Source organism: Poecilia reticulata, chromosome 14, assembly GCF_904066995.2.
Source record: "Poecilia reticulata chromosome 14, P_reticulata-male-v2, whole genome shotgun sequence".
Taxonomy (NCBI): Eukaryota; Metazoa; Chordata; class Actinopteri; order Cyprinodontiformes; family Poeciliidae; genus Poecilia; species Poecilia reticulata.
In genome coordinates, this window is record NC_088843.1 from 6,548,630 (window position 1) to 6,574,670 (window position 26,041).

The 26,041-nt window shown below is 38.5% G+C and overlaps 2 protein-coding genes across 11 annotated transcripts; one reads left to right on the plus strand and one right to left on the minus strand.

Moving 5' to 3' along the window:
• The first annotated feature begins 251 nt into the window (after positions 1-251).
• On the plus strand, positions 252-4,769 carry exosc8 (exosome component 8). The gene is made up of 11 exons (XM_008427292.2): positions 252-372; positions 624-660; positions 771-834; positions 923-996; positions 2,147-2,192; positions 2,342-2,447; positions 2,536-2,581; positions 2,662-2,758; positions 3,118-3,238; positions 3,849-3,955; positions 4,558-4,769. Exons 1-11 carry the CDS (start codon positions 356-358, stop codon positions 4,674-4,676), a joined length of 834 nt encoding a protein of 277 aa, XP_008425514.1. The 5' UTR covers positions 252-355; the 3' UTR covers positions 4,677-4,769.
• supt20 (SPT20 homolog, SAGA complex component) lies at positions 4,694-23,869 on the minus strand. 10 transcript variants are annotated; one of them, XM_017308702.2, is made up of 24 exons: positions 23,713-23,869; positions 23,141-23,236; positions 22,933-22,968; positions 22,674-22,799; positions 21,413-21,539; positions 21,211-21,314; positions 20,910-21,026; positions 20,761-20,814; positions 19,692-19,831; positions 19,386-19,542; positions 17,674-17,730; positions 17,498-17,572; positions 16,506-16,675; positions 16,394-16,426; positions 16,178-16,289; positions 15,951-16,056; positions 12,236-12,394; positions 11,623-11,932; positions 11,426-11,541; positions 10,637-10,692; positions 10,036-10,146; positions 8,987-9,071; positions 8,219-8,307; positions 4,694-5,707 (listed from the first exon to the last, which is right to left on the minus strand). In XM_017308702.2, the coding sequence occupies exons 2-24, from the start codon at positions 23,141-23,143 to the stop codon at positions 5,561-5,563; spliced, it is 2,490 nt and encodes an 829-aa protein (XP_017164191.1). In that variant the 5' UTR covers positions 23,144-23,236; positions 23,713-23,869; the 3' UTR covers positions 4,694-5,560. The 10 variants fall into 10 exon arrangements, with proteins under 10 accessions (XP_017164191.1, XP_081471962.1, XP_081471960.1 ...); XM_081615836.1 differs by having other exon boundaries at positions 15,951-16,029; positions 21,404-21,539; XM_081615834.1 differs by having other exon boundaries at positions 11,426-11,538; positions 21,404-21,539.
• Between the last annotated feature and the right edge of the window lie 2,172 nt (positions 23,870-26,041).

The window sequence follows — 26,041 nt, forward strand, 5'->3', positions numbered from 1 at the left end:
AATAGGTGGAAACGACGGCTGGTATTTATTTATTTAAGACAATACAGCTTTACTGCTGAGCGTAATTCTTGAAGAGCGTAATTCTTGTTTAATTTATCTCATTACAATACAATTTATTTTTTCAGAATGAGTGCACTTTTAACAAGAGATAAATTAAAGATTTTGTCAGAGAATTGTGCTCAATTGTATCGTCCCCTCCATTCAATTATAGTCACAAGTAAACTTGTGCACCCATTTCTTGTTTGTAAATACGTTCAATGGAGAGCACTAGCAACATTAGCCCACTTTTTCAAAAAAAGCGCACTTCCTCCAACCGGCCACCGTAGTGCAAACCCACGTGGTTAACCAAAACAACATGGCGACTGGGTTCAAGTAAGATTGTTCAGACTTTTTATTTTTATTTACAAATGCAAGCCTTTTATTTTAGCTTCCTTTTGCGTATGAAAGGTTTTAAAAACAGCGGCACATTAAATGTGTTCGTCGTCTTGATTCTTGGATAAATATAGAACACGAGGAGCTTTCTGTCAGTTTTTCATTGCCTCTCCACTTCATTTCATTAATATAGTTTAATGCATGTACGGAGTAGTGATGTCTTTGTTATTTTGTTTCCATCTTACCTATAGGATTGCGGAACCTCTGGAGTATCACAGAAGCTTTTTGGTTTGTAAAATGTTCCATGTTCAGTTCATGATTGTCATCGATCTTCTGATTCAATAAACGTTTCAACAAATTTCATGTGAAAATTCCATCTGAAATTGTTTCCGATCCAGAAAGAAAACTGTCGACCAGATGGACGGGAGCTGTCTGAATTCAGAACCACAACACTGAACGTTGGTGAGGCGGGCTGCTGGTTCTGACCCACTTTTACTCATCTCTAAGTGAATATTTTGGGAGTACATTCTATATTTCCTTTTTGTTTCAGGATCCATATCCACAGCAGATGGTTCGGCATTGGTGAAGATAGGAAACACCACGATTATCTGCGGAATCAAAGCGGTACAGACACAACACTTCCGAGTTTTAATTATTTTTTTTTCTTAAAAAATTAAGATTTTTATAATAGCATCTGGACTTGATGTGTAACATCAGTCCAGCTCACCTTGGGGAAAGTTTGTCAACAACAGAACAGGACTTCATGGTTAGCTTTTTTTATTTGTTTGGAAATTTTGTAAATCTATGATAAAAATGAAGATTTACGAGATTCAACATGACCATGCCTCTGGTGACATCACAACAGACATAGGCCAAATGATATTTCAAGTACAGGCATTAATGTTTTCTGCCATTCTGTTTGGCTCAGCTAAAAATCTGAGCTAAATTGAGAACACAACATGACTTTCAGAAAAAAGTGACAACAATGAAACATTAGATGTTTGTCGTGAAGAGGGCATGGTTAGTCTTTTGCCTAAAATTATTGGTGTTCATACTGACAGAACGAGTCCAACCCTACCATTTTCCTCCGCCATGTTTAGTGTAAAGCTTATGCCTTCAGAATTATTTTTAATGACAATAAGAATAAATAATAAAAAAAAAAATTGTCATTTAATCTATAGTCTGAGTTCAGACTGATTCACTTAATTCACAGACTTTGACCATTTAATACGAGTAAAACAAATAATTTACTCCATTTATAAGTTGGTAGTATGAACAAAAACAAGTTGGATAGAAAAATTCAAACAGTAAAACAATGTGTCAGTTAAAGCACTAAAAATAAATATTTGCATTGCATGACAGTCTCTTTCACCACTCATTGGAGCCAAACCCTGAATTTGATGCTTACACTTGAACCCACTTGCAACTCAAATCTTTCAAAATCTATATTATGATCTGTCAAATTTTTTTTATCTACCATAGTGTTTACTAATGCTGGCTGAAAGGCCTTATTTTTTTCACCGCTGTCATCAACTAAAACACACAAAGAATGAGGTTTTTACTTCAGTGTGCTTTTAACAATGTATTTTCAGACTATCTGCAGTGGAAATACATTCTTCACTATGCAGTCGTGTTTTTATTACCACAGAGTACACTTTTGGTGAAGAAATTGACCACAATTTAAATAAAGTTTAAAAATCAAGTCCGACCATCTTTTGTTCTAAATTCTCCATTAGTTTCTCATCAAAACATCTCACAACTTGTTTTTGTGCAGGAGCTGGCAAACCCTACAGCAGAGGCCCCTGGTAAAGGTTACATTGGCAAGTATCACATGCTCTCATGTAGAAAATCCCTTTGTAGCACTACCAACAAGGTTTTTAACGTATCACATGCTCTCATGTAGAAAATCCCTCTGTAGCACTATCAACAAGGTTTTTAACGACCGTTGCATGTTCCTGTATGCTCACAGTGCCCAACGTGGATTTGCCTCCTCTGTGTTCGTCCCGCTTTCGGCCGGGTCCACCAGGAGAGCAGGCCCAGGCTGCCAGCCAGTTTATTGCTGACGTTATTGAAAGGTGTGACCGACATTTTACAACTGTGTGTGTGTTCACCGCCTAAACGTTTATCTGTTTTTCACTAATCGGTGATGTGTGTGCGCCGCAGCTCTGAGGTGATCAAAGCAGAGGACCTATGCGTCGACAGAGGAAAGGTAGCTTGAGAAATATGAGCACACTTGTGCTAATTATTTTATGTGATAAATCATTAATGATTTTTTTGTTGTTGTTGCAGCTTTGTTGGGTGATCTACTGTGACATTATGTGCCTCGACTATGACGGGAACATTCTGGACGCTTGTATTATCGCCCTGCTGGCTGCCCTGAAGAACAGTATGTGATTCTATGTCAACTTCACTGGAGGGAACTAAAATAAAGGAAGAATGCTTGAGACGCACCAATCAGTTGGACAGGGATCGTAATCAGCTGATTTTCCATTGATCAAAACTAAAAACGTTCTATTTTGGTTCATAAACACATTAACCAATCATAATTGACCAATCAGAGAAAAAGTTAGTATCAGCAAGGCACAGCATAATTCATCCATCTCTTTAAAAAAATAATTTCATCCGTCACATCTATAAAACTAACTTTATACATGCCTGTCATACAGTGCTGCTTTTTTTTTTCAAATGATTTCATGCAGTGAATTATCTGAGCCTTTGACTAGACCTGTCCTGCTCTCGTTACAGCACAGCTCCCAGAAGTCACCGTGAACAAAGAGACGTGTTCACCAGAGGTGAATCTGGAAAAGCGACAAAGGCTTCATATTCACAAACATCCCGCCAGTGCTTCTTTTTGCGTCTTTGATGAGTAAGCTTGTCTAATAAAAAAACTTTTTTTGTCCATAATATACATCAATTGTAATCCCATATGAGAAGAATAACCAATATACATGATGGCCTAAAGAGAAAACACCAGTTTGGTGGTATGTATGTAAAAAAATAAAATTGATAATCAAATTGATACCAATTACAATTGGAAATATATTTTGCTGGTCCTAAACTATTCTGACATATTGAATCCTATAGTTCTCTTGTTTTGAAAAACTATTTTGACACTTTAATAAGAATTGAGTTGTACTTCCCAGGTCCTTATGCAAAATATACAGTTTCCCATTCTGCTCTTGATGAAGTATGGCAAGCTAACATTGCTATACCCAGCTAATACATAGCTTGCTAATTAGTGGTGCTATATGTTTCCGTTCTACTGTAACAGCAGTTTTAAAATAGCTTTACCCTCATGGGGCGACAAAAACTCTGGCCACTCCAGTTCTTTCTTTGATATCTTATTTACAATATGTCAAACTGCAGGAATGCTAGGATAGAAATGTGTGATTTCAAAAGTTTTTTTTCTAAATATGTGATCTTTCATTCTGTTACATCCCATGTCTATTTTGCACCTCCTGGCTCCCTCTGCTCAGCTCTATCCTGATTGTTGACCCCACAGCTGAGGAGGAGAGTCTGTCAACCGCTCACCTCACTGTGGTCACAGATGAGGGGGGTCGTCTGTGTTCTGTACATAAACCAGGTGAGATGCAGCCTGCAGGGACTCTAAAGGACTCTTAGTTCAAAAATGTTATGACTGTTTTTTTTTTTTTTTCAAAAAGGAAGTATAATTGTTGCTCACCTAAAATTTGACATCTGAACTCAATATTAGACTGGTCCAGAATGGGATAAAAAAAATTGAGCTTGGAAAAATATTTGTGTTTTCAGACTTCAAGACCCATTCCATTCTCTTAATTTTGATGTCCTTCCATCCTTCTTTACTTCCCATTTTCTGTCCTTCCTTTCCTTGTTTCTTTCACCTTGTTCTACCGCTTCATATTTTGTGTCCTTTTGTCCTCCTCTCTTGCTTCCTTTTCTTCTCATTCATTCTGGTCTGTCCTATTCTTGCTCTCGTTTCCTACTTCCTGTTGTAGATTTCCTGTTGTAGATTGCATGTTTCGAAGCCTGCCTGGTGTAAAAATATGCAACAACTTCAAGTGATTCTTTTATATTTTAAAGCACATGCAAAAGACTAGGAATGCTAGAAATCAGTCTAGAATTTTTACATAAAAAAATATGCATTTGAAAGTTTTATAAAGATGAAAGGACATATAAAAAAGCTAATCGACACCTTTTGTGGCTCAGGTGGAACGTCATTGTCAGGAGAGAAGCTGCAGCAGTGCATCAACCGAGCAACAGCCCGGCAGCGAGAGATCCACAAACTCATCGACAAGGTTCTAGACAGCGTGAAGACGTCGAAATAAAAACAGTCCAGACAACGTTTTATATCTAAAAGCTGTATTTTCCACTGTCAATATATATTCTTTTTTTAATAACAATAAAACTGATGACAAAGACTGCTTAAAAAATTATTTCTCAGAGTCCAGAAATGCCTCGCGCACGCTCAGCTGATGTCATGTAAAGAATATGCTCATGGCTCCTGGACTTATTAAAAGGTGACACCTTTTTCAAAATATGCTGTACAAAAAGTACACCTTGTCTTGCATGTTGATCTTGAGTCCTGTTTGCCGGAACCGCTAACAGAAGAAACACTTCCAACAGACTGAGAGGTAGACAGCTGCCCCCAGGCAATACTCCCAAGATCAGGTTTGCATTTTCACAAAGTCGTCATGGTTACATGGAGGATTTGGTGTCAATATAAGCTCAGCTTGGATCTGTGCTTAAAGGGCAGTATCTACTGGGGTTTTTTATTTTGGGATAGGGGGGTGGCGGGGGTCAACAAAGCAGAGGCAGGAGGATCAGACGGCCCCGTGCAAAATCCTCCTGAGAATGTGCATTCGGGCTCCTCTCAGTCCTCACAAAACTCAACAAAAAAGTCTTCCTAACAGGACATTGTAACCATGGAGGCCCGTTGCTTACCAGACCCACCTTCTTCTGGACCATCCCATTTGATAAGTAGTCCCTGTTGTAAAAACGTGATCCTCCACAGTGGACGTTTTGGTTTTCCAAAACTTCTGAGAACCAATACATACAAATTTATCAGATAGAAAAAGCATAAACAAGTCTTTTGTCTGCTGTCTTAAAAGTGAGGCAGACAAACAGCACAGTATTGATCATTCATGTCCTTGTGTGTGTGTGTGTGTGTGTGTGTGTGTAGGGCTGGGGGTTTTAGTGTGACTTCTGTCTGCTATGACTTTGGGAGGGGCTGTGGCGTGCTCCTCTTCCTCTTACTTCTTGGCTGACTGCCGGTATGTTGCCGTGGCGCTCCCACCTGAGGAACCGCTGCTCCCATAGCCATTTGCTGCTGCTGCATTTGGTGCTGCAAGAATTGCAACTGTTCAATAAAAAAGTAAACAAACAAATCAGAAAAGTCTCACTGTTTTTAAGCTGAATAATCACAAAAAATGAGAGCTTCTTAATCTACATGTTATCATCTCTGGCACTGGTTAACACTTTAACTGCCCCTGACGCGAAGCAGCCTCGCCTCACTTGAAACCGAATCGTCTCTAATATGCTTTGTGCCACGTTAGCGAGGGTTAGTGAAGCTGACTTAAAGGCCGGTTTGCACAACATACAAGAGGAGTGTGCGGAGAAATACAGAAGAGAGGTTAATGGTTTTCAGAAGGGAGGGAGAGGAAGTGTTGGGGAGTGAGGCAGGATGCAGTCAAGCAGCACCAGTTGTGTCTGGAGACACACGTTATTGGCTGTGATCCCAGTGAAGACAAACATGCAGCCCAGCAACCGAGAGTGAGGAAAACCCTTCCATTCATGCCTGCAGCCTATCAGCCTATGATCACAGGAACCTTTCAACAGTTTGGCGCCAGCACAGATACTGAACATGTCACTGCTAAATGCCGTTTTAGACCATGCCTGCCTTCTGGTCTGACACGCTGTTAGTTGCTGCCATTGGAAGTGTCATAAGCTTTGACATATGTGGGTTGTTGGGAGAAACCCAAACGTACAGCACAGCAGAAAGAACTTAAACATATTAAGTTGAGAACGCTTTGGATGAAAATCCGAACTTTAATGATCTCAGCTAAAGCTATTACCAGGAAAGAGCACACCCAAAAAAAATCCAGTGCTTAATGTTTCGTGCGTCTTTTGGACTAAAATACGATATGCAACTTATTCTGTTAACATTTAGGTGTTGTCAAATTCTAAATGTACTTAGTGCTTTGAAAAGGTATTCTGTTTCAGGTAAACTTTTGCAAAAAGTTTTTCCAACCGACTTTGATGTAAAGCGCAGAACTTGCTCCACACTTGAGGACGAAGCAGGGATGACTTAGTTATTGTTTGGTATCATTGTTTTCTTCCTCTGACGTTCCAACAAGCAGCGCTTATGTGCACCCCATCGAGTAACTAGCTGTTGTGGTGCGGTATGGGACATGTAGTACATTTCACTAATAAAAATCTGAAAAGTCTGGCAAGCACACGCTCCCGTCGATTCAACACTTTGTCGAACCACATTTTGCTGCAGTTACATCCCCATGGTTTATGTGTGTCCTACCAGCTTTGCACATCCAGAAAATTGTATTGTTTGCTCACTTTGTTTTGTAAAACAGATAAAGCTCAGTGAGATTATAAGGGAAGCCTCTTTTTAACAGCAAATTTTAAATCTTGCAACAGATTCTCGGTTTGATGAAGGTCTGTACTTTGTTATTTCACTGCAGCTCTGGTTTTATGTTCAGACTGTGTTATTTCAGCTAATTTTTTTTTTTACCACATATTTACATATGTAAATGTACAATCAGGTAAAGCCAATCATACAGGCTGAATTGAATTCAGTCTCTTACATTCCAATGTAGTCACAATCGTACAAAAAAAATAAATCTATAAAGAATTGGTGCTGATTGCATTGAGTCACTGACTTTGACATTGTCTGGTAGTAAGCTCCACTCTACCCAGGTCTCAAACTTTTTTCATTTTCAAACAGATTTTCCTGCATTTAGTTTCACTTTCCAACCAACTGTGTCTTTACATTGTAATTTTTGTCTTATTTGGCCTGAACACCTTCATTCACATATGAACTGTATTCCCTACATAGCTTGAGGCAAACATCAAACAGACTTCTTTTGGCTTCTTTCAACAATGTTTTTCTTGCAGCTCTTCCAAACACCAGATTTGTGGAGTGGATGGGTCCTGTCAACATACTGTCTCATGTGAACAGTGCTGTTGGCTGCTTGTATTTTTAACGCTGTCCTTTCCTGGCCTGGCAGTCAGGTGGATCGTCACATCTTGGCAGGGTTGTAGTTGTTTCATACGCATTTTATTTTAAGATGATGGATTGGACAGTTCTTGGTTTTCATAAGGCTTTTTGTTTGCTAATGCTTTCCAACTTCTAAAGTCTTTAAAAAACAGCTGGATTTCAGTAGACCATTTACAACAGAAGTAACTCCTCAAACTGAAGGCTGCACTGAATTTTATTAAGAGGCGTCAGAGGAAAGGAGTCTGGAAATAAATGCATGCCAGACTTTTCAGATTTTTATTTGTGCCAAAATTCGAAAATAACATATACGTTTGTGATAACGCACTGGTTTGTGTTGGGCTTTTGTGGTTCTAACGTGACAAAATGTCAAGAAATTCTAAGGAGTATGAATACTTTTTCAATGCACTCTATGCAAAACAATTGAAAAAAAAAAAAGAAGAAAAAATTGCCTGCTAAAAAATTGGAAACATAAAAAAAATTTTTTATGTGTTCCTTCATTTTCTCAAAGTTTATAGAACAGCACAACAAACAGCTGCCTGGTGAATAAAGCCACAGTCGATTGGCTGCTTGCTCCCGTCTCTGTGTTCGCTTCCTACAAACCTCTCTGAGTGTATATAAATGTTAATGTTGCTGTATTACTTGAATCTGTGGCTGGTGCTGCTGCTGAAGCCTTGGAGAAGGCAGCGGGGGCCCAGACCCGTCCAGCCCACAGCCCAACTGGGACAGCACTAAGGGGAGGGGGAGGAGGTGGATGGGGGAGAACGGGGAACCCCAAGTAGGAAATGGGTGATGATGAGAGGGAGAAGGTCAGAAAGAGACATGGGGGTGAAGTGTGAGGAGAGAATAGGCACACAGAGGAAAACATTTGTGAGGATGAGGAGGGGGAAGAGTGCAGTTTCAGTTAAAGTACCACACAGACAGATGAAACGAGAGGGCAAAAAGGTGGAACATTGGAGGGAATCCAGTTCCACATTAAAAATGATCATGTGCATGGATTATGGGCAAATAGCATGAATTGGGTGGGGAGTTAAGGCATTAAGGAATAGAGTGATTTGAGAGGAAGGAGGGCAATACAGAACGGGGGAAAAGGGTGAAGGCAAAAAAATAAAATAAAGTAACAGAGGGAATGAAAAAAAGAGAGAATGTAGCAGAGAAGAGGGGGAAGTTGAGTCTCTCCTGCCAGTTTTACACGTTCCTCTAAGAAAAGAACAATAACTAACTTCAACAAAATGATCATAGTTATTTACATATTATGAACAGCAAATACAATCATAAACACAATAACACATCATGTCTGATTCATAGTAGTGAGTGTGACGGTGTCATCTGTGTGGAAGCAGGTTAACGTAGTGATTGAGAGCAGAAGATGTGTGTGGTGCTGTGCTGGTGAGTCGGCGTGGCTCATACCTGCTGTCTGTGGAGACATGAAGCTTCCGAGATTGATGACAGCCGTCTGCTGGTTTCCTAAACTCTGATCGGATCCTTGGTCGCTCTGAAACGACAGACAGCAGGTAAAATTACACGCAGCTGACAACAGAGACAAACGTGTACAATCACAAACACGTGTGCTTTACAGAAACACGTAGAGGAGATGTGCAGGTAGAAATAATAATACAGTGACTCACAAAAGTATTTACACAACTTTTTTCTTCAACATATTTCCTGATTGACATAATCAGGAAATATGTTGAAGAAAAAGACTTAAAAAATGCCAATATAACGTCCCCAATCTGAAAATGTGAAGCATGGTGGTGGCAGCATCATGCTGTGGGGCATGCCTTACTTAAGCATGAACAGGTAAGCAAAGTGGCAGAGGATTGTGAAATGGAAAGAAAATGAGAATGTTTTTTTTTCTTCTTTTAAATCTGAAAAGTGCAGTGTGTGTTTGCATTCCAGGCTCCCACAACAATATCTCATAGAAGACATTTATCTTGCAACTACAGCTACAATTTTTGCGTATGTTAAGTTTTATCATGTAAAGCACTTTGAAGCGAATTGTTGCTGAAATGTGTGTTACAAACAGTCAAGACAAAACCATTTTTGCCCATTATTCTTTGAAAAGTAGCCTGAGCTCAGTCAGAATGGATGGAGACTTAAAATAGATTCATGGTTATATTTCTTTGACTGGGTCATTCTGTCACATAAATATAATTTATGCAAACATTTAAATGTTGCTCTGACTGCATGTTTAGGTTGGTTACTTTTGCAAAACAGCTTCTAACAAGTTCCTGTCCTGTATTTCCCATGTATTCAGCTTCATCCATTTCCCGTCAATCCAGATCAACAAAAGCATCCCCACATCATCACGATGCCACCACCATGATGAAATTGGTTTGGAAATTGGTTTCAAATGTTGCTATTGTAGTAGAAGTCACAGGCTCTAGCCAACATATTTTGCACATCTTTGATTGTACAGTCTTTACTGCTGGCAGTGCGTGTTCAAATATCTGTCTCACCATCTCCCCCTGCTGTTGAGGACTGGATGTAGCTGACTGACTCTGCTGTGGGGAGAACTGGGACAGCTGCTGCTGCTGCAGAGAGTTAAGGATGTAAGGACCAGGGGGGATCTGGAGATGAATAACATGGACACACCAACACGCACACACAAAAAAGTAGGGGAGTAAAACACAAGGAGATGAGGACGAATGGAGGATGGGAGGACAGAACGGGCGGAGGGAGGGAAATCGTGTACATGTGATGGAAAGGGGAGGAAGAAGGAGATGGGAGAGTTAAAAAGGAGCTCAACTTAGACTGTTCCTACAAAGAAATAGTCAGAACTAAACTGGATTCACAAGAGGGATTCTTCTAGTTTACTGCTATTCCCCCGGCAAAGACTAAGCACTTCCAGTCAGACAGTAGCAACAATAGTTTCCAATCGAGTATAAAATGTCACTTTAGTAAGAGGTATGGTACTTTGCTTTACATATGCAATGAGATGGAAGGGAATAAAAGAAAGTTTAATCTGTGCAACTGGTTCACACATCACGTGGCAACGAAGGTAAGGGTGAGGAAAAATCCATCAACATGCTCCTTAGAGTGACTGAGAGAGAGGCGTACCTGTAACAGGTTCAGCGGTCTCAGTCCAGCACTGTTGTTCAGACCAAAAGGACTCCCTGTAACAAACCAGAACCACATAACAGAATAAACAACTAATACGCTTTGTACTTCAACACAAACTTATTAGATCCTTGTGACATCTTTAACTTGATCGTTATATATATGTTACATATAAACATAAGATAAGGTAGGGTTGTTTTACAATGTTACTCATTTTGAGTTTATATTAAGTAAAAATGTTCTTATTTACAGTAAGTGCTTACGTTGCTACGTTTTGGGACGCAATGTACAAATATTGGACAGAAAGAATCAGAATGTTTAATGCATTAACTGATTAATATTAATATTTTTGTAGCATTGCAAGTTCCCATCTATATATATAAAAAAAAGCAAAGATTTTACCGAATGACTCACATCAGCTGATATCGATGCATCCCTAAATACAATTATTCTGGAACTATTTTTTTAGACAATTTTTTTTATTAAAGAATTGTAGGAAAATCTTTGGCTGTGTGCTTTAAGTGTTGTTCAGTTCATTGGCATGAAACTGCTGAAGCAACAAATTATTCAGTCTGACCTCAAGAGTGGCATGAGGTACTATGACACCTACTGGTGAAATATTGGTATTACAGTTTTTCAAGCAGATATTTAAAAAAAAAGGCTCATTTTAAATTTATTAAAAAAAATATGGAAAAACAGTCCTGTCTGATTTTTGAATGTTTAATATTAGGAACCGCTCCTAATATGTGTCTACAATAAGTTAGAGCATTAGTGCCAGTGAGTGCTTACCAGTCTGGGCACTGGACTGCATGGTGGACATCAACCCCGCAGGTGGCAGGATTCCACTCAGATTAAGACCCGGACCCAGCATTGGGTTGGAGCCACTCATTAAAGTCTGGGGACTGCTACAGAGACAATGCCAAGTCAATACTAGAACGCACAATGATTAGCAAATGACAAGGCATCCAATGCTACTTATTTCTTACCAGACAGAGCTGACCACGTTTATGAAGTTGAGCCCTGGGTTTGCCATAACTTGTGAAGAGGTGGATCCTGTGGTGATCGATGTCCCCATGGTGGGAAGAGGGATGGACATGACAGGTAGAGGCTGGCTAAGAGCCAGCTGCTGCTGGGCGAAAGGTGTGAGCAGGGGAGCTTGTGACTGGCCCTGGACCATGGCAGGATCCGAGGGGGTAGGGGTCACTGAGAGGGGCGTGGAGAGCGCATCAGTAGGGTGAGGGGTTGAGCATGGTGTGTTGGTGGGTGTAGGAGTAGAAGGCTTAGGGGTTCCCGATCCTGAAGAGGAGAAAAAATATGTCCAGAAAGAATATGAGGCTTAGTAAGAATATCTTTTTATGATCATTTAGTGACAAGATGATATGTATTAAAAAAAATTCCAACATTTCCCAAAGGTTTCAAGCTTGTTCCCATATTTTTCCAAACTTCTTGAGATTTGGTCTCTTGCTGGGGTAATCCATCAGAATTGGTCATAAAAAATTCACATCTGTTAAACTTGGAAGCTGGGAGACGAGCTGGCGCAGCACGCTCCAGCACAGCTCACGCTGAGCCCAAGAGTTAGTCAGAGTTGGCAGTACTCACTCTGCGTGGAGCCCATCGGAGAGAGGGAGGCAGGTGACAGCAGGCCCACCTGGCCCAGCTCCATGGAGTGCTTCCTGTTCAGAGACTGGCTTTTGGCTGGAGGTGGCGGCGTAGGACACTTTAGTAAACCACTTGTGGTTTGCGAACTATACGGATTACCTGGAAAGAAGATCATCACTCTTTACATAAATACTCGGAAAGCTTTGTTTAACCCTTTATAAAGCTTAAGTTAGGTACTAACAATCCCACATGGTGCTGTGATCCTTAGGATTAGAAAACATCTGGTAAACATTTGGTTTTAAGTTGGTGATTTCGGAAGGTTAATCTCTTTCCTACCCCACTGACATGTTTGTGTACTGGAACCTGAGAAAACTAAGACATCATATGCTGTTCATTGTTTTCATAACGAAGCCTGGATTAACTCTCTTTTTCCACTGGTGACACAGTTGTATTTGTTAAAATGAAGAGTAACTTAAAAAACAATAGTAAAATAACTAAAGTTAGTAAGCATTTAACCCTGTTAATTATTCAAATGAAGGACGGATGGAGAGAAATAAACAAAGAAAGAATGAGAGAGAGACAGAGAGAGAGAGACGGAGACCTTTAACTCATATTTATTCATCACAATTCCACAAAATACAATTACTCACATGAAAGAAAATAAAATCTAAAATGTTAAACAAAATCAACAAAATCCATGTGGATTAAAAAAAAACATGAATTTCTTAAATCCATGTGTTTAAAAAAACTGCACACAAAGAAAAATTTTCTAAAAGTACAAATTGAGTATGTCATCATCTCCCAGTGAAGATAAACATGTGTAATATCCCAAAAGTCTGTAAACATACAGACTTATTGCTCCACTGTGGGTCTTGATGCAACAAACCCCTTAAAACTTAACACCACGTTGCACCACATTCCAATCCTGCCCAAACATTTCATTCTTCCTTGTTTTCCAAATTGTAAACTTTACCATTCCGAAAGGAAATTAAGTAAAACAAGAATTTTACTTTTACTAGCTGTATATTTAAGACCACAAACAAAAACAGCTGTAGAAATATGTTCGCTCGGAGCTTCCAAACAGTCTTGCAAAATCTTAAACTAGCTTTTTAACACTCAACAAGACAAAAACAAATCTTCCAGTGTCGTTTGATGTCTGCTAAAAGAAAATTCCTCCTGAGCAATTTGGTCAAAGTGAGCCCTGTATTGGTTTCTAGATATTGACCATACTGTATATAAACTTCCACTGGAGGTCACCAACCTGCTTTTCAACAGGTAGCTTACACAGGATCCTCCGTCTGCCTTTAGGGGTAAGATACGATCCAAAAATCTGAGTCCACCTCAACTCTCTCACACAAGCCAGAGAGCACAACTTTGACAGAGCTGCTTCTTTCCACAGGAACTGAGACCTCATGACAGGCATTTTCAGAGAAAGAAGCAATCTACTCTCATACAAACAATCAAAAACTGGAATGACTGAAAGTACTGGAAATATGTATTTCTATTCATTGTTCCATTGGTCAACTAGAGCACTGTTTTCATCTAATACTCTAAGTGGCACAGGTCAGGACTGCCAGACTACTTCCGAAATCTTCTTCAGAATTCTGAAAGACTTGATCTAATTATTGCACCCTTTTCATTGAAACTCTTGCAAGGTGACCAACTTTCACAAACCCAGCTTGGACAAATTTAGTCCTTATTGTGGATGACGACATCAGTCTTGTGTAACAAAGTCGTTACAGAACCGTGGTTCCTCCAAAATCCACATGCCAGGTCGAAGATCCGAATCCCGGAAAATCTTTAAGGTTCTCCAAGCATCAATTACCGAGCAACAGAAATGTGCCAACAAGGTCAGATTGAGCGCTGATGTTTTTGACATAAAAAAGATGTTTATCCAGTCCAAGACGTGTAGCTTTCCAGAGAAGCAGCCGAGCCAAAGGTAACCAAAAAGTATCCACATCCACCAAACAGCTTTTGAGAAATTTGCAGCCTGGAAGGAGCAGTCTCAGATGTAACATCTATAGACACTTTGCAGCGTGACGTCACGTGTGGAAGATCCCGCCCTCCAGCTCTGTGTGGAAGGCAAACAATTGCTTGCCAATGATGGCTATTATTGTTTTTTCGATCAAGTTGTCAACATAACACGCAAAATTTTAAATCTATGCGTGAAATATACAAGAAAGAGGGATGCAGTACTTTGCAACTAATTGTCAACAAGGTCAGAAAAATTTTTAATAAAAAAATAAATAAATAGCAAGGGAGAGGGCAGCAGGTCAGTTAAGCTAGCTTGACTTTGGCAACCTTAACATGTTGATGTGCTGTGGACCTCGGTGTGTTTTGGTTCAGTTAAAGAAAAAAAAAGACACGACCCACACACCAAATCTGACAGATCATTAGTAGAGAAGAAGATTAAATTAGTTAATCTACTAAGCTACCACTGCTGTGTTCAGACAATCACTTACTAATAATCATAAAATAGTTATCAAGCCTGAAAACATAATACTGCAACAAAGTGAATGTTCTGTTCTTTGTGTGGGAAATGTTTTTGTGTTTTTTGGTGTGAATCCTGATACATCATTGGTGTTGTCAGTCAGTTGCTATGGCAATGGGACTGCGTGTCGCATAGATGACACAGAGAGCGAGAAAAACGAACAAGTGATTTTGAATTGTTCCTCAACAGTTTTTCTGCCTTATTTTCCCCTTACTGTAACGCACTGCACTAAATTAATAATACTTACATCTAGATGCCCCAAACTTCACACTCAAAATACTTCAAAACACCTAAGCTGGCTTAAACCACATAATATCCCTTCCTTGTGTTTACCATGGAAAGAGACATCTAATGACTGGGTTGGTGAATCCAAGTACAGAAACATCTGCCTACGGAGAGATTGAACGTGTTTAAGTTTGGAATCCCTACAGACCAAACTATTCTTCCGAATCATGTATGCTCCTGTGCTAGCGCTTTGTTAGATACAAAGGGTGGAACTCCGGACAGTGTAATCCGGGTGGACAGAACAGCTAAAAGGGAAATTTTAATAAACTCATAATTTATTGCAATTTCACTTTTAGCAAGTTGAGTAACCAACTTGGGCTGCTTGACAAAAACAATAAACCCCTTAGTCATAAGAGAGGCATATGCAATATTTCCATATTTCCACTCTCACTCCATGTCTCAGTAACAGGGTTGGTGTCTTTAAGGACGCCAACCCTGCAGAAAAAACGCGACCAGTAACCATAAAGCACTACTGTTGAAACCACACTGCAAAAAACAAATACCAATCCAGACATAAAAACAAACAAAAATTAGTTAAAGAAAATAAATTTTATCTCTTATTCCACTCACCACACGCCCAACCCCAGCATGTAATGCGAAAGAAAGACAGAAAGAAAAATAGAAAGGAAGAAACTAAAAATATAGACAATATAGACACACTTGTGTGGAGAAATAGATAGATAGAAATAGATTGTTTGAAAAGTTATTAGATTACTAATAAATGTATAACAGATGTGTCAATGAAAGGCTGGATAAACAGATGAATGATGGACGAATAATGTAGAGATGAATGGACAAATAAAATCTAGCAAATGAGACTGAGAAAAACAAAAAATATAAATATTTCTCAATTTTCTGCTTACTTAATCCAGACCTTGAAAATACATAAAATCAATTTCCAGAATTTTCCAGAGTTGGTAGGAACCATGTGGGACGTACCTGAGGAGCTGCTGCCCGATCCTGAAGGCAGTTTTATGGGAGGGGGTCGATGCTTCACCCCTTTTCCTAACACAGACGTCTGTACAAGAGGAGAAATACCATCACCCTGCAGATGACATCATGGCAAATCATAAAGGTCTAATCAAGACATCACATAACGTAAAACCAATTCAGTTGGTCTTAATGAAGCAGTGGTTACAAACCCTCAAAGAAAGGAAGATTCTTACCTCATCTTTGCTGGGAGAGGGAGGCCCCTGTCCCACGTTGCCTGAGTTATGGGACATCCTGACCTCACACTTCACATCTTTCTCATAGACTCCTTTGTACTGGGTAAGAAACCTGTGAAACAGATAAAAAAATGTACAGAATTAATTAAAAGTGCACTAAATAAAACTGTATTACAGGATTAGGGAACAATCGACAAACTAAAAGATGACACTGACCTTTCTGCATCGATCTTTGACCCTATGAGGAAACTGCAAATCCAACAATGAAAATAAATGAATTAAAATCCAATTATGTCAGGAAAAATGTATTTGATGCTGGTATCCTTACGTCGGGTGTATAAGCTTTAAATCTGGGCTGTCCTCCTCTGCCTTTGTTTCTTTAGCAGAGTAGATCTTCCCGTAAACCAGCGGGTCCCCCATCGACTGGAAGATGGACACCTTGGTTCTCTGAGCTTGGCCGCCCACTTCACATTCAAATGTGTAGTCATCTATAACTTCCTGTTTAGGCAGACCCTCAATGTCATTTCATCCACAAAAGTACAGACTTTCATCTTTTTGACAAGTTGTCCAATGTGAATCTGATAACTTGTCTTTGCGAAGTCACATTTTAATTATTTACACATTATCTGACCTGGAAATGTATTTAATGATTTTGTTGTCTTGCACTCCTGGCTGATTACAAAAAACATGCTAAGCAGTCTCTATATTTTAGGCCTTAACTTCTTAAAAATACCCAATTTTATTCCAGTGACCTTCCAAAATGAGCAAGTAGAAAATTTTAATATGTAAATTTCTCAATTTTATTTCTTCTATGTGTAAATACAAAAATACAAATATAAAAGCAAGAAAAAAACAACATAAAAAAAGGAAAGAAATAAAATGAAAGTATACAGGAATAAATGGACAGATGTCTAGCTGCAACAATGTGTAGCAGATACTTTTTCAGCATCCATGAAAACCCAGTAAACACTTGAGAAATATTTAATATTTTTCCAGACTTTGTAGGAACCTCATATCTAAGAAGAAACAATGCACCCCATAGAAAACAACACTCAGGCTTTTCTAAGGACATTAGTAGAAACAGGAGTGAAATTTAAAACAGTTCCAACCAGTTCCTGTTTTTATTATTTCCTTTATGCACACTAAATTAAAGATACGGTGTGGTCATGTTGTATAATATAGCTGGTCAAAATAATTAACTTGGTTTTTAATGGGGCCATAAACATTTTTAACAAGCACTTGCAGCTTTTTCTTCTGACAGCACACATGCAGCATTGCTTTTCATCCTCAGGGAGTGTTAAATGCAAGAGCCAAACTTACTTCAGCAGGCCAGATCACAGTGGTTTGAGTGTCTCCCAACTGCAAAGATTTCTCAACCACGGCATACTTTTCCACCTACAGAAGAACCACAAAAAACATCAGGACGGCTGGGCACGCATTTGAACAAATCATCCTTTAGTTTTAAAGTAGCGTTTTAATGATCCCGTGTTACTCACATCAATCTCCTTCGGTACAGTTAGCTGGCAGTTGTTCTGCTTCCACATGTCGACACACTGTGAATGTTGAGAAGCACAGATGACAATAAACAGAGATGTTAACTCTGGGTTAGGCTTGGATTGGAATGAAATTCTTTGATATGTGTACCAAGATCCAATATTAAAGTATTCCAAGATTTAATGTTATATTTAAAAACAGAAAAGCAGCAATTATTTCTACTGCTCCTAGATGACATGCCGATCATTACAGCTATAATAATGTTGGCTATAACATATTTTTAGTCTTGCTTTAATTTTGGCTCACAGATTTGAGTAAAAATATAGATTAAACAATCTCTGAATTTAGTACTAGTAGCACTGCAGTATCTCCAATAAACAGGTGTGGGAATGCCCAAAGGACCAAATAACACAGAGAACCATTAAACTCACACCAACAACAGATGCTGGAAGAAACGAGCATTAAAGCGACTAACAAATTGATTTCTCAGATGCATTCTTTGGTTTGCATGTTTATGAAGAGTGATTCATAACGCAGCTGGATAAGGAACCCAAACACATTTTAAAACTGTGAGAAATATCGGAAGATCAACAACCATGATTAGCCTGTTCGGTATGAATTCCTTTTCATGGTCTTCAGACCTCCATTTATTTATACATTTTTTTATACCCACTTAATTCAATAACAGTGTCACAAGGAGGCTGGAAGAAGAGCTGCACAGAGAAATTAGCTAGTAAACAGATTTTCAGCATGATTGGTTCCATCAGTGGACCGGCTGGCCGAAATTTTAAAAATCCAGTCTTTGTCTTAAGTGTAAACCAAGTTAAGTGTAAACCAAGTTAACCCATACTCTATGTGTACAGTAAAAAAAAGGTCAAAGTTAGCCATGTTTAAACCACAGAGATGATATATATGTTCTACTGCATGTTGGGACTACGGGTGTACCGACTCCAGTTTTCTGGTCGATCACTGATCTTTATAAAGCCTGACCTGCCAATTTTTGGCCAAATTTTAATCCGAAGAGTTGATTTATATAGCAACAATGGGGTGACTATTGTTAAACGAGCCCATGCGGTTGTGACCTGGTGGATGGATGAGTCAACTGGCCCTTTCTCACAACAGAACAAAAGGGAGCAGTGGCTGATTTTCATATCTTTGCAGAGGTAGATTGGATCAGTGGATAAGAAATCCATTACTCATGAGAGATTTCTCAAAATTAAGGAAATCGGGGTCAATTTATTGGCGGCCCCCTATTTGAGACAGTTTTGTGTTTCATTCAGGCTGCAAGAGAGAGCAAGAGTTTTAGCAGATAACAGTAAGGCTGATTGGAGTAAAGCTAACTTGCTATATTTTATCCTTTCAACCTTTCCATCTCCATTTGTCATGAAACATATTGGAAATGTTAATGGCCTTTTGGAAATGTAAGAATTAAGGTAAGGAACAACTGCTATTTATAGTAACAGTAAGTGTTTAGAGAAAAAAACATGCAACAAAATAAATGGCTTCTGTTTTCCATAAGATGCTAAAGACTTCATAATATCACCCTGGTCATTTTGCCAGTAAATTCCTGTTTTACAGAAACTGCACCCACACATACATGTCATGTGTGCTCAATAAATATAATTTCCAAATTCTTAGCACCTCTGCTTTTCAGCTGCAGGAAAAAACTGATGTATTTGGAGAAACTGATGCATGAGAATAACCATCAACTTACATTTCCAACCTTTGAGATTTTTAAGTCTATGACAGGAGTAGGTTTCCTTTCCTTCCTCTTCTGAAGGTAGTCGTAGAGTCGTAGCTGTGGTGGCACAGGCAGATGGGACAGCTCCTGCTGCCTGTTCAGAGCAGCCCGGGAGTGCCTCTTAAAACACCTACAAAACAGGTAAATGTTTGCATTATTCTCCTGTTTCCTTTTCACAATCCCATGACTTCACTTTTAATAACCACCGTTTCAGATTTTCCCTTTGTATGACTAAAACCAAGCTAAGCCCCTGCCAACTCCGTCGAGTGTACTCAGTACCGTTTCATCGAGCGAGTGTTCATTTTCTGTTTGTTGTAGAGCAGACGGTTGGCTGTGCAAGTAACAGAAATGGAAGGGTCCAGGCACAGAGGTTCAGCTGTGGCCAAAATCAACTGACTCTCCAGCTGCAATTTATCATCCTACAGCAGGGAAGAAACGAGAGAAAAGGCCAACAAATGAGTCGGCTTCAAAAATTATTCAGAAACATGAGAAGTGGTTAGAATTACAACATACATCTACACTACATGTGGTTTATTCAAATAAAAATAGCAGAACAGTAAGCTTTCTAACCAGTATTGGAATTTAATAAAGGGAGTTTTTTGCACGTAGAAACAAATTGAAGGGATTAGAAAGTTTCTCAGCTTTGAAAGAAATCTTGAAGCAATTTCAACCATTATTCAGAAAAAAGGTAGGCATTTGTATTTACAATAAAATCAAAGCAAGACATATAAACTTTGTGATCATGCTAACTTCTACCAAGTACAGTTGACATTGCAGAGTAAAAAAGTAAAAAAAAATCATTACCATCTTGGCAAACATAACAGCTTTCACATTCTAATTCATTTAAAAACTGAAGAAAAATGAGTAATAATAAGAAATACATCTATGCAAAAGCATAAAACAGCAATGGACACAAAAACTCAAAGAAACAATATCAATGTCAGTAATCTTAATGCAATTAAAGATTCTAGAACAGTGGCATAGGCTCTGATTAAAAGCAGTGTCTTGAAAACTGTTTATATAATATGTTCATATACTTATATAAATGTACTAAAGCTTTGGGTAAAGAATTGCTGACCAACATTAATGTCAGGTAGAGCATGGATAGCTTTCAGTACCAGGTGTTTTCTGGTACTGAAAGAAAATGTGTTTTTAAGGAAAACTTTCAGAATTTTACTAACAAAACAAAATCCTACTTCAGGTTTTGTTGCCTGACTATATAACTAAGAATGTAGCTGCGAGGATGCATTTCAACCCGAGGATACCAGAGACTGAGATGCATGATAGTGCATGATGATAGTGCAGGAGACCAACATTCACGACTCTATCACTTAGCACGGTCATTTACCTGTGTCCACTTGTGGTGGTCACTGGTCATGGCATGTACGTCACAGATTAGAGTCTGCAGGGCAAACAGAGTTGTTTTAGTTTCTGGATAACAGTCAGAAAATGTTTCAGCAATAACTTAACATCATATTATGTCAGTCAGTAAATTACCTGCATTGTTGGCCGCAGAAGAATGTGTCTGCTCTGATAGGTGGGGATCTTTGTATTGCCAGCTTGCCTGTAGTCTCTCACCTCAACTATTACACAGCCACAGTGGAAGATGTTCACCTGAGACACAACCCACAAATCAGCAGTCAGCAATCAGCAGTTAAAATTTAAGAGAATACCTAAACTAATTATGTCAGAGATTGAGAAAATACTGTGCATCACTGATTTTTCCACCTCCTTTATATGGTTTCAATCTGAAGCTGTTACTGAATCTGTTACTGCAGGATCCACTCTGCTCACACACCTGTGATTTCTCCAACAAATCCACCAGAATGGGAGGCAACTCCTCCGCATCCAGGTACTCCAGAAGCTCTCTTTCTTCATATGGGAGACGGATGGTTTCAGAGTCTAGACAGCAGAACAAAATGATCTGGTTAGAAACACTATGTTACATACATGTAGAGGTAAAACAAAAAACAAAAAAAACTCTACATAACTAGTTTTACCGGATCCATTTTTGCCCCTGAGCATTAGCGAATAGCCTTCATTCCCAGGGTACAGGTTGACCACCAGACACGATACAGACTCCTGAGACACCAGCTTTTCTAGTAGATTCACATTTCTTCTCAGATTCTGCAGAAAGAGACGGGAAAAGACCTACTCAGAGAATGTTTGAACTATTTCCGGGAATACTGTACAACCTAAAGGACAGGATATTGCTTTATTTTACAAAAATAGGTGGATGTTTTCAAGCAGCTCTAAACCTGTGGCATATGTGTAATGGGTCTTTTGGAATGAGACCAATTTGTGCATTTTAAAAAGCTGCAAAAATGAATATTGCCTGAAATATTTTAATGTGAAGAAAAATGTTTTCAGTCTGAATAAAAAAAACAGTATCAACACACTCAGCTTGGCACAAGTAAATAATGATTACATGGCTGCAACTGAATAATTTCATGTATTTTTAAAAACAGTTAGTTAGGTGACACGATCACCTAGGTGATTTTGTCAGTAACAATCAGCTGTAACTGGTTACAGCTGATTGTAATCAGTTCACCTGTAATCAGGTGACTGTAACATAATGCCAAAGAAGCATAATGTTTCCACTCTTTTGATAGATCTTTTTTGCCTGCTTAAGTTAAATGACAGTAGCTGCTAACACTGAGGCGATTTAAACACTGATATTTACTTCCACACATTTAGACAAAACAACTCAACCTTTTGCCATTTTTCTTTCTATAAAGCCTAATATTTGAAACCTTAATGTGAATACTTTTATTTTAATGCAAATTACTATGGTCCTTAAATAATATCACAGAATTATATGCTATTTATTACAATAATAATTATTTTAAAATACAGACACCATTAGTGCTTATTATTAGCTGACCATTCATAAAGTGCTGAATCCAAGCATATAAATGTAAAGCAAAGTGGAAGGGAAATGTATACAAGCAACATGAACAGGCATTGCATTGAGAAAACTGAAACTGTCAAGCCAATCATGAGCCTGAGTTTCCTTCATGATTTTTTTTATTATTCTGTTCAACATTCAAAATTTCTGAGCTACTGTTAATGTTAGAGATTTCATTAGCTGTAAGCCTTAATCATCAAAATTAAAGAGATATGCAAGTTTGCCTAATCAATCAAGTAATATAAGTTTCACTTTTTGAATTAAATTACTAAAATAAATATATTCTAATAGATATTTTTAACCGATTTATTTATTCAGCATTTAACTTATGAGCGAAGCAGCCAAACACAAACCTTTAACTCTGGTTCTTTTTCACATTCTTCAATATAGAGCTCATGGAGCTTCTGATACAAACTCTTCCTGCCGCCGGATGAGATTCTTCTTTTCGCTGGTCGCTGTCGAGCACTTTCCACAATGTACTACAACACGCAAATAATAAAGTGAATTACGAAGAATAGGGAAAGCTTTGCAGAATTGATGCTAACCTAAAACTTTTTAAAAATACATTATTCCACCATTATATGAACAGGCATGGCTGAAATAACATTTTACCTCGGCTCGATCCAATGCATATTCCAGAACTTGTTGCTTTGAGGTGGATAATCAAAAAAAAAAAAAAAACAGATCAGTTGGATGTATAAACAGCCTGAGATCAGAGCATATGAGAGGTTTCTTCCTGAAATGCTACAATCTGATTAACAGCTATAGTAAAAATAAAACAAATACGTGGGTGAAGTAAAACTTCATAAATTGCATTTACCATTGTGGTCCACTGCCAGCTGCAAGGCGAGTGACAGTTTACGATGCTGTCCTTTCTGCCCCACACTGTCACCTTCCTAGAGTGACCATTCACACCCTGCACAGCAGAACAGCAGACACATTGCAAGCAGTCGGTTAAAATAAACTCCCATGAAAAGTGATGGTAAACATCTATACACCGAGAGTGGCCATCGGGTCGTTCACACAGTCCTTATGCTAAAACAGTGTTGCTGGCAATCAATCAGATGCAACATATCAAAACACCAACGGTTACTGACGAGCGAACTGTAATCTAAGTTGTTCCATCTTTTATTTTTCCTTAAAATCCTACAATAAAGTAAATACACGCCAAAAGTAGCCGGGAGTGAATAAAATGTATGTGGCAGATGAAACTCCAGTGACAGTGAATGGAGTCCAGAGAGAGTGCCTGAACAGCAACAAGCTCGGTGATGCCTGACCGTTGAGGCTAGCATGGCTAACGCTAGCACAAGCTGGAAGTTAAAAGCTACACTACACCGTCTGAGACATAACAAAGCCGAGACAGGTCGGTGTCAGCGAGCAGAACGCACTTGCCTTTGAGGTTGCATAGCGGTCGAGAAAAGCCCCCAGTGCAATGAAACAAAATGAAATGGAAATATCAGTGTCTTCAGTGAAAAAAAGTCGGAGCAGCAGCCATTTTCTCCAGTGTGACAACAACAGCTAAACTTCCGGTCTGAGCAGCGGTGGGCGGAGCCTCAGCCGGCACCTATGCCTCAAAACTGATCAATACCTGTTCAATAATTCATTCAGTTTTTCTTTTTACCTGTCCATCCAGGTTTACGACATGCGTTTGAAATATGTCGGCGACAAACCAATTGATAATACTATTGAGTGAAAGTAACAAAATAATACAAAATGGGCACATGAAGTTGCTCATTGTTCAATGTAATGAAAAATAAAACATAAATTACCCCGTCACAATTGAAGTACAGTGGAACCTTAGCATAGTTACACTGCTTGCAGTGTGTCTGCTTTTTTCACGGAAAAAAGGTGCATGTACCTTTTTTTCCATGAAAAAGGTACATGCACCAAATAAATTCTTAATGGTAAAGAAACTAACCAATTATGACCTTATATCACATTATGTTTTAAATTATGTCCAGCCCACAACGGAAAGCAGCTGTTGGTCGTGGCTATTTTGAAAAATTTATTTTTCTTTATGACTTCTCTATCCAAGTATTTCACACTTTCCAGATTGACAAATGCAATTCTATCTATCTATCTATCTATCTATCTATCTATCTATCTATCTATCTATCTATCTATCTATCTATCTATCTATCTATCTATCTATCTATCTATCTATCTATCTATCTATCTATCTATCTATCTATCTATCCATCCATCCATCCATCCATCCATCCATCCATCCATCCATCCATCCATCCATCCATCCATCCATCCATCCATCCATCCATAATACAAATTAGCTCAGAATTACTCAGATTGAATTTACTTTAAATTTAGAATACCCATGACCATGCATTTTCAGATCTTTCCCCAATCACAGTACATTATGGGTCTGGTCTTTGACTATGCCCTTGTTCTTGCCCTTGTTGATCAGTTTTCCTGTCCCCAAGGAAGAAACATAATTCTGCAACATGATGCAGTTTTTCCACATATGCAATGTTTTGCATGTAGACCTGATGGTTAAATTTTAGCCTCATCCCATTAGAACACCTCCCTTCACATGTTCATAAATTAAGGCAAATTGAAAATAGAATTTGTTATGGTCTTCTTTTTACACTTGTTTTGTTTTTGCCACTCTTCCTAGATCTGTGGACTGCACAACTAATGGCTGTCTGGTCAATAGGTTCTTCCATTTGAGCTGAAATCTTTGCAGCTTTACCAAATTAATCCTGAGACTCTTATGATTAAGAGTCTCCGGCTCTTGATCGGACTGGTAGATGGACCATGTTTTGGTAGGTTTATAGTTGTGCCATACTCATTCAATTTTCATAGCATAAATTGAAAGGTGCTCAATTTGAAAAAGTTCAAGAGTTATGAAAACCTTTGAAAACCAGTGTCCTCCAGACCAAATGTTTACAGATATATGCAGATTACTTAACAGATTCAGAAGAAAATATGCTTATATGCTTAAAGCTTTTGACTGAAAACCAACTGAATTCTCTTTTTTGTATTATGTTAATATTTATTTCTCTTTGCTGTTGTTGCTTGTAAACTTTGTTGGTCTTGCATGACATGCCTTTAGTTCTAAAAGTAGGTCTAAAATTCTACTCAATCTGAAGAAAGAGTGGCCTTTCTACTCTGACACATTGTGAAATTTGTTGTACTCCAGAGTCTAAGCTAATTAATTAAAGAGCTTCAGATGAATATTAAAAAATCATAATAATCCAAAGACTAAATAAATTACTGACACAAAATCACAGAAACTTGTCGAAAATATTCAGTTCCTTTCATCTTGCATGTCCTGGCAATGTGGAGTTGATCAAAAATGATTAGATCAATTAAAAGCTACCACTGAATTTCATGAGGCTTGGTGGACCAAAGAAAATTAGTCATTCACTGTTTTAATTTTAGATTTGGATTTACTACAAATTTGTAAACAGCTAAAAATCAATCCCCCTCATTATTCCTTTGTTCACTATTGGAAAAACAAATTATTGCACTTTGACTAATTGTATAGACATTAATACATTGACGTTATTACTGTGGTGTACAGTATTTGCTGAAGGACAAAATCTCATGCAGCTGAACTGATTAAATCTGCTTAAGCATTCAAGTTTACAACTAATCCATTTTGGCCTGTTGAAATTCCTTCACTGACCAGTAGAGGGAAGAACAGGACACCCGATTCTCTAAGCAGAATCAGAAGGGAAGAATTTGTACATGAGTAATAGAC

What these genes read in the sequence shown, in the direction of transcription:
- supt20 (XM_008427281.3), bottom strand. An exon ending in TTAAAGCTTATACACCCGAC is followed by an intron (nt 16,427 to 16,505) that starts GTAAGGATACCA and finishes TTGGATTTGCAG; the next exon opens with TTTCCTCATAGGGTCAAAGA. An exon ending in CCTCTCCCAGCAAAGATGAG is followed by an intron (nt 16,057 to 16,177) that starts GTAAGAATCTTC and finishes TGTCATCTGCAG; the next exon opens with GGTGATGGTATTTCTCCTCT.
- exosc8 (XM_008427292.2), top strand. An exon ending in CCCTGGTAAAGGTTACATTG is followed by an intron (nt 2,193 to 2,341) that starts GCAAGTATCACA and finishes GTATGCTCACAG; the next exon opens with TGCCCAACGTGGATTTGCCT. An exon ending in GCTGGCTGCCCTGAAGAACA is followed by an intron (nt 2,759 to 3,117) that starts GTATGTGATTCT and finishes CTCTCGTTACAG; the next exon opens with CACAGCTCCCAGAAGTCACC.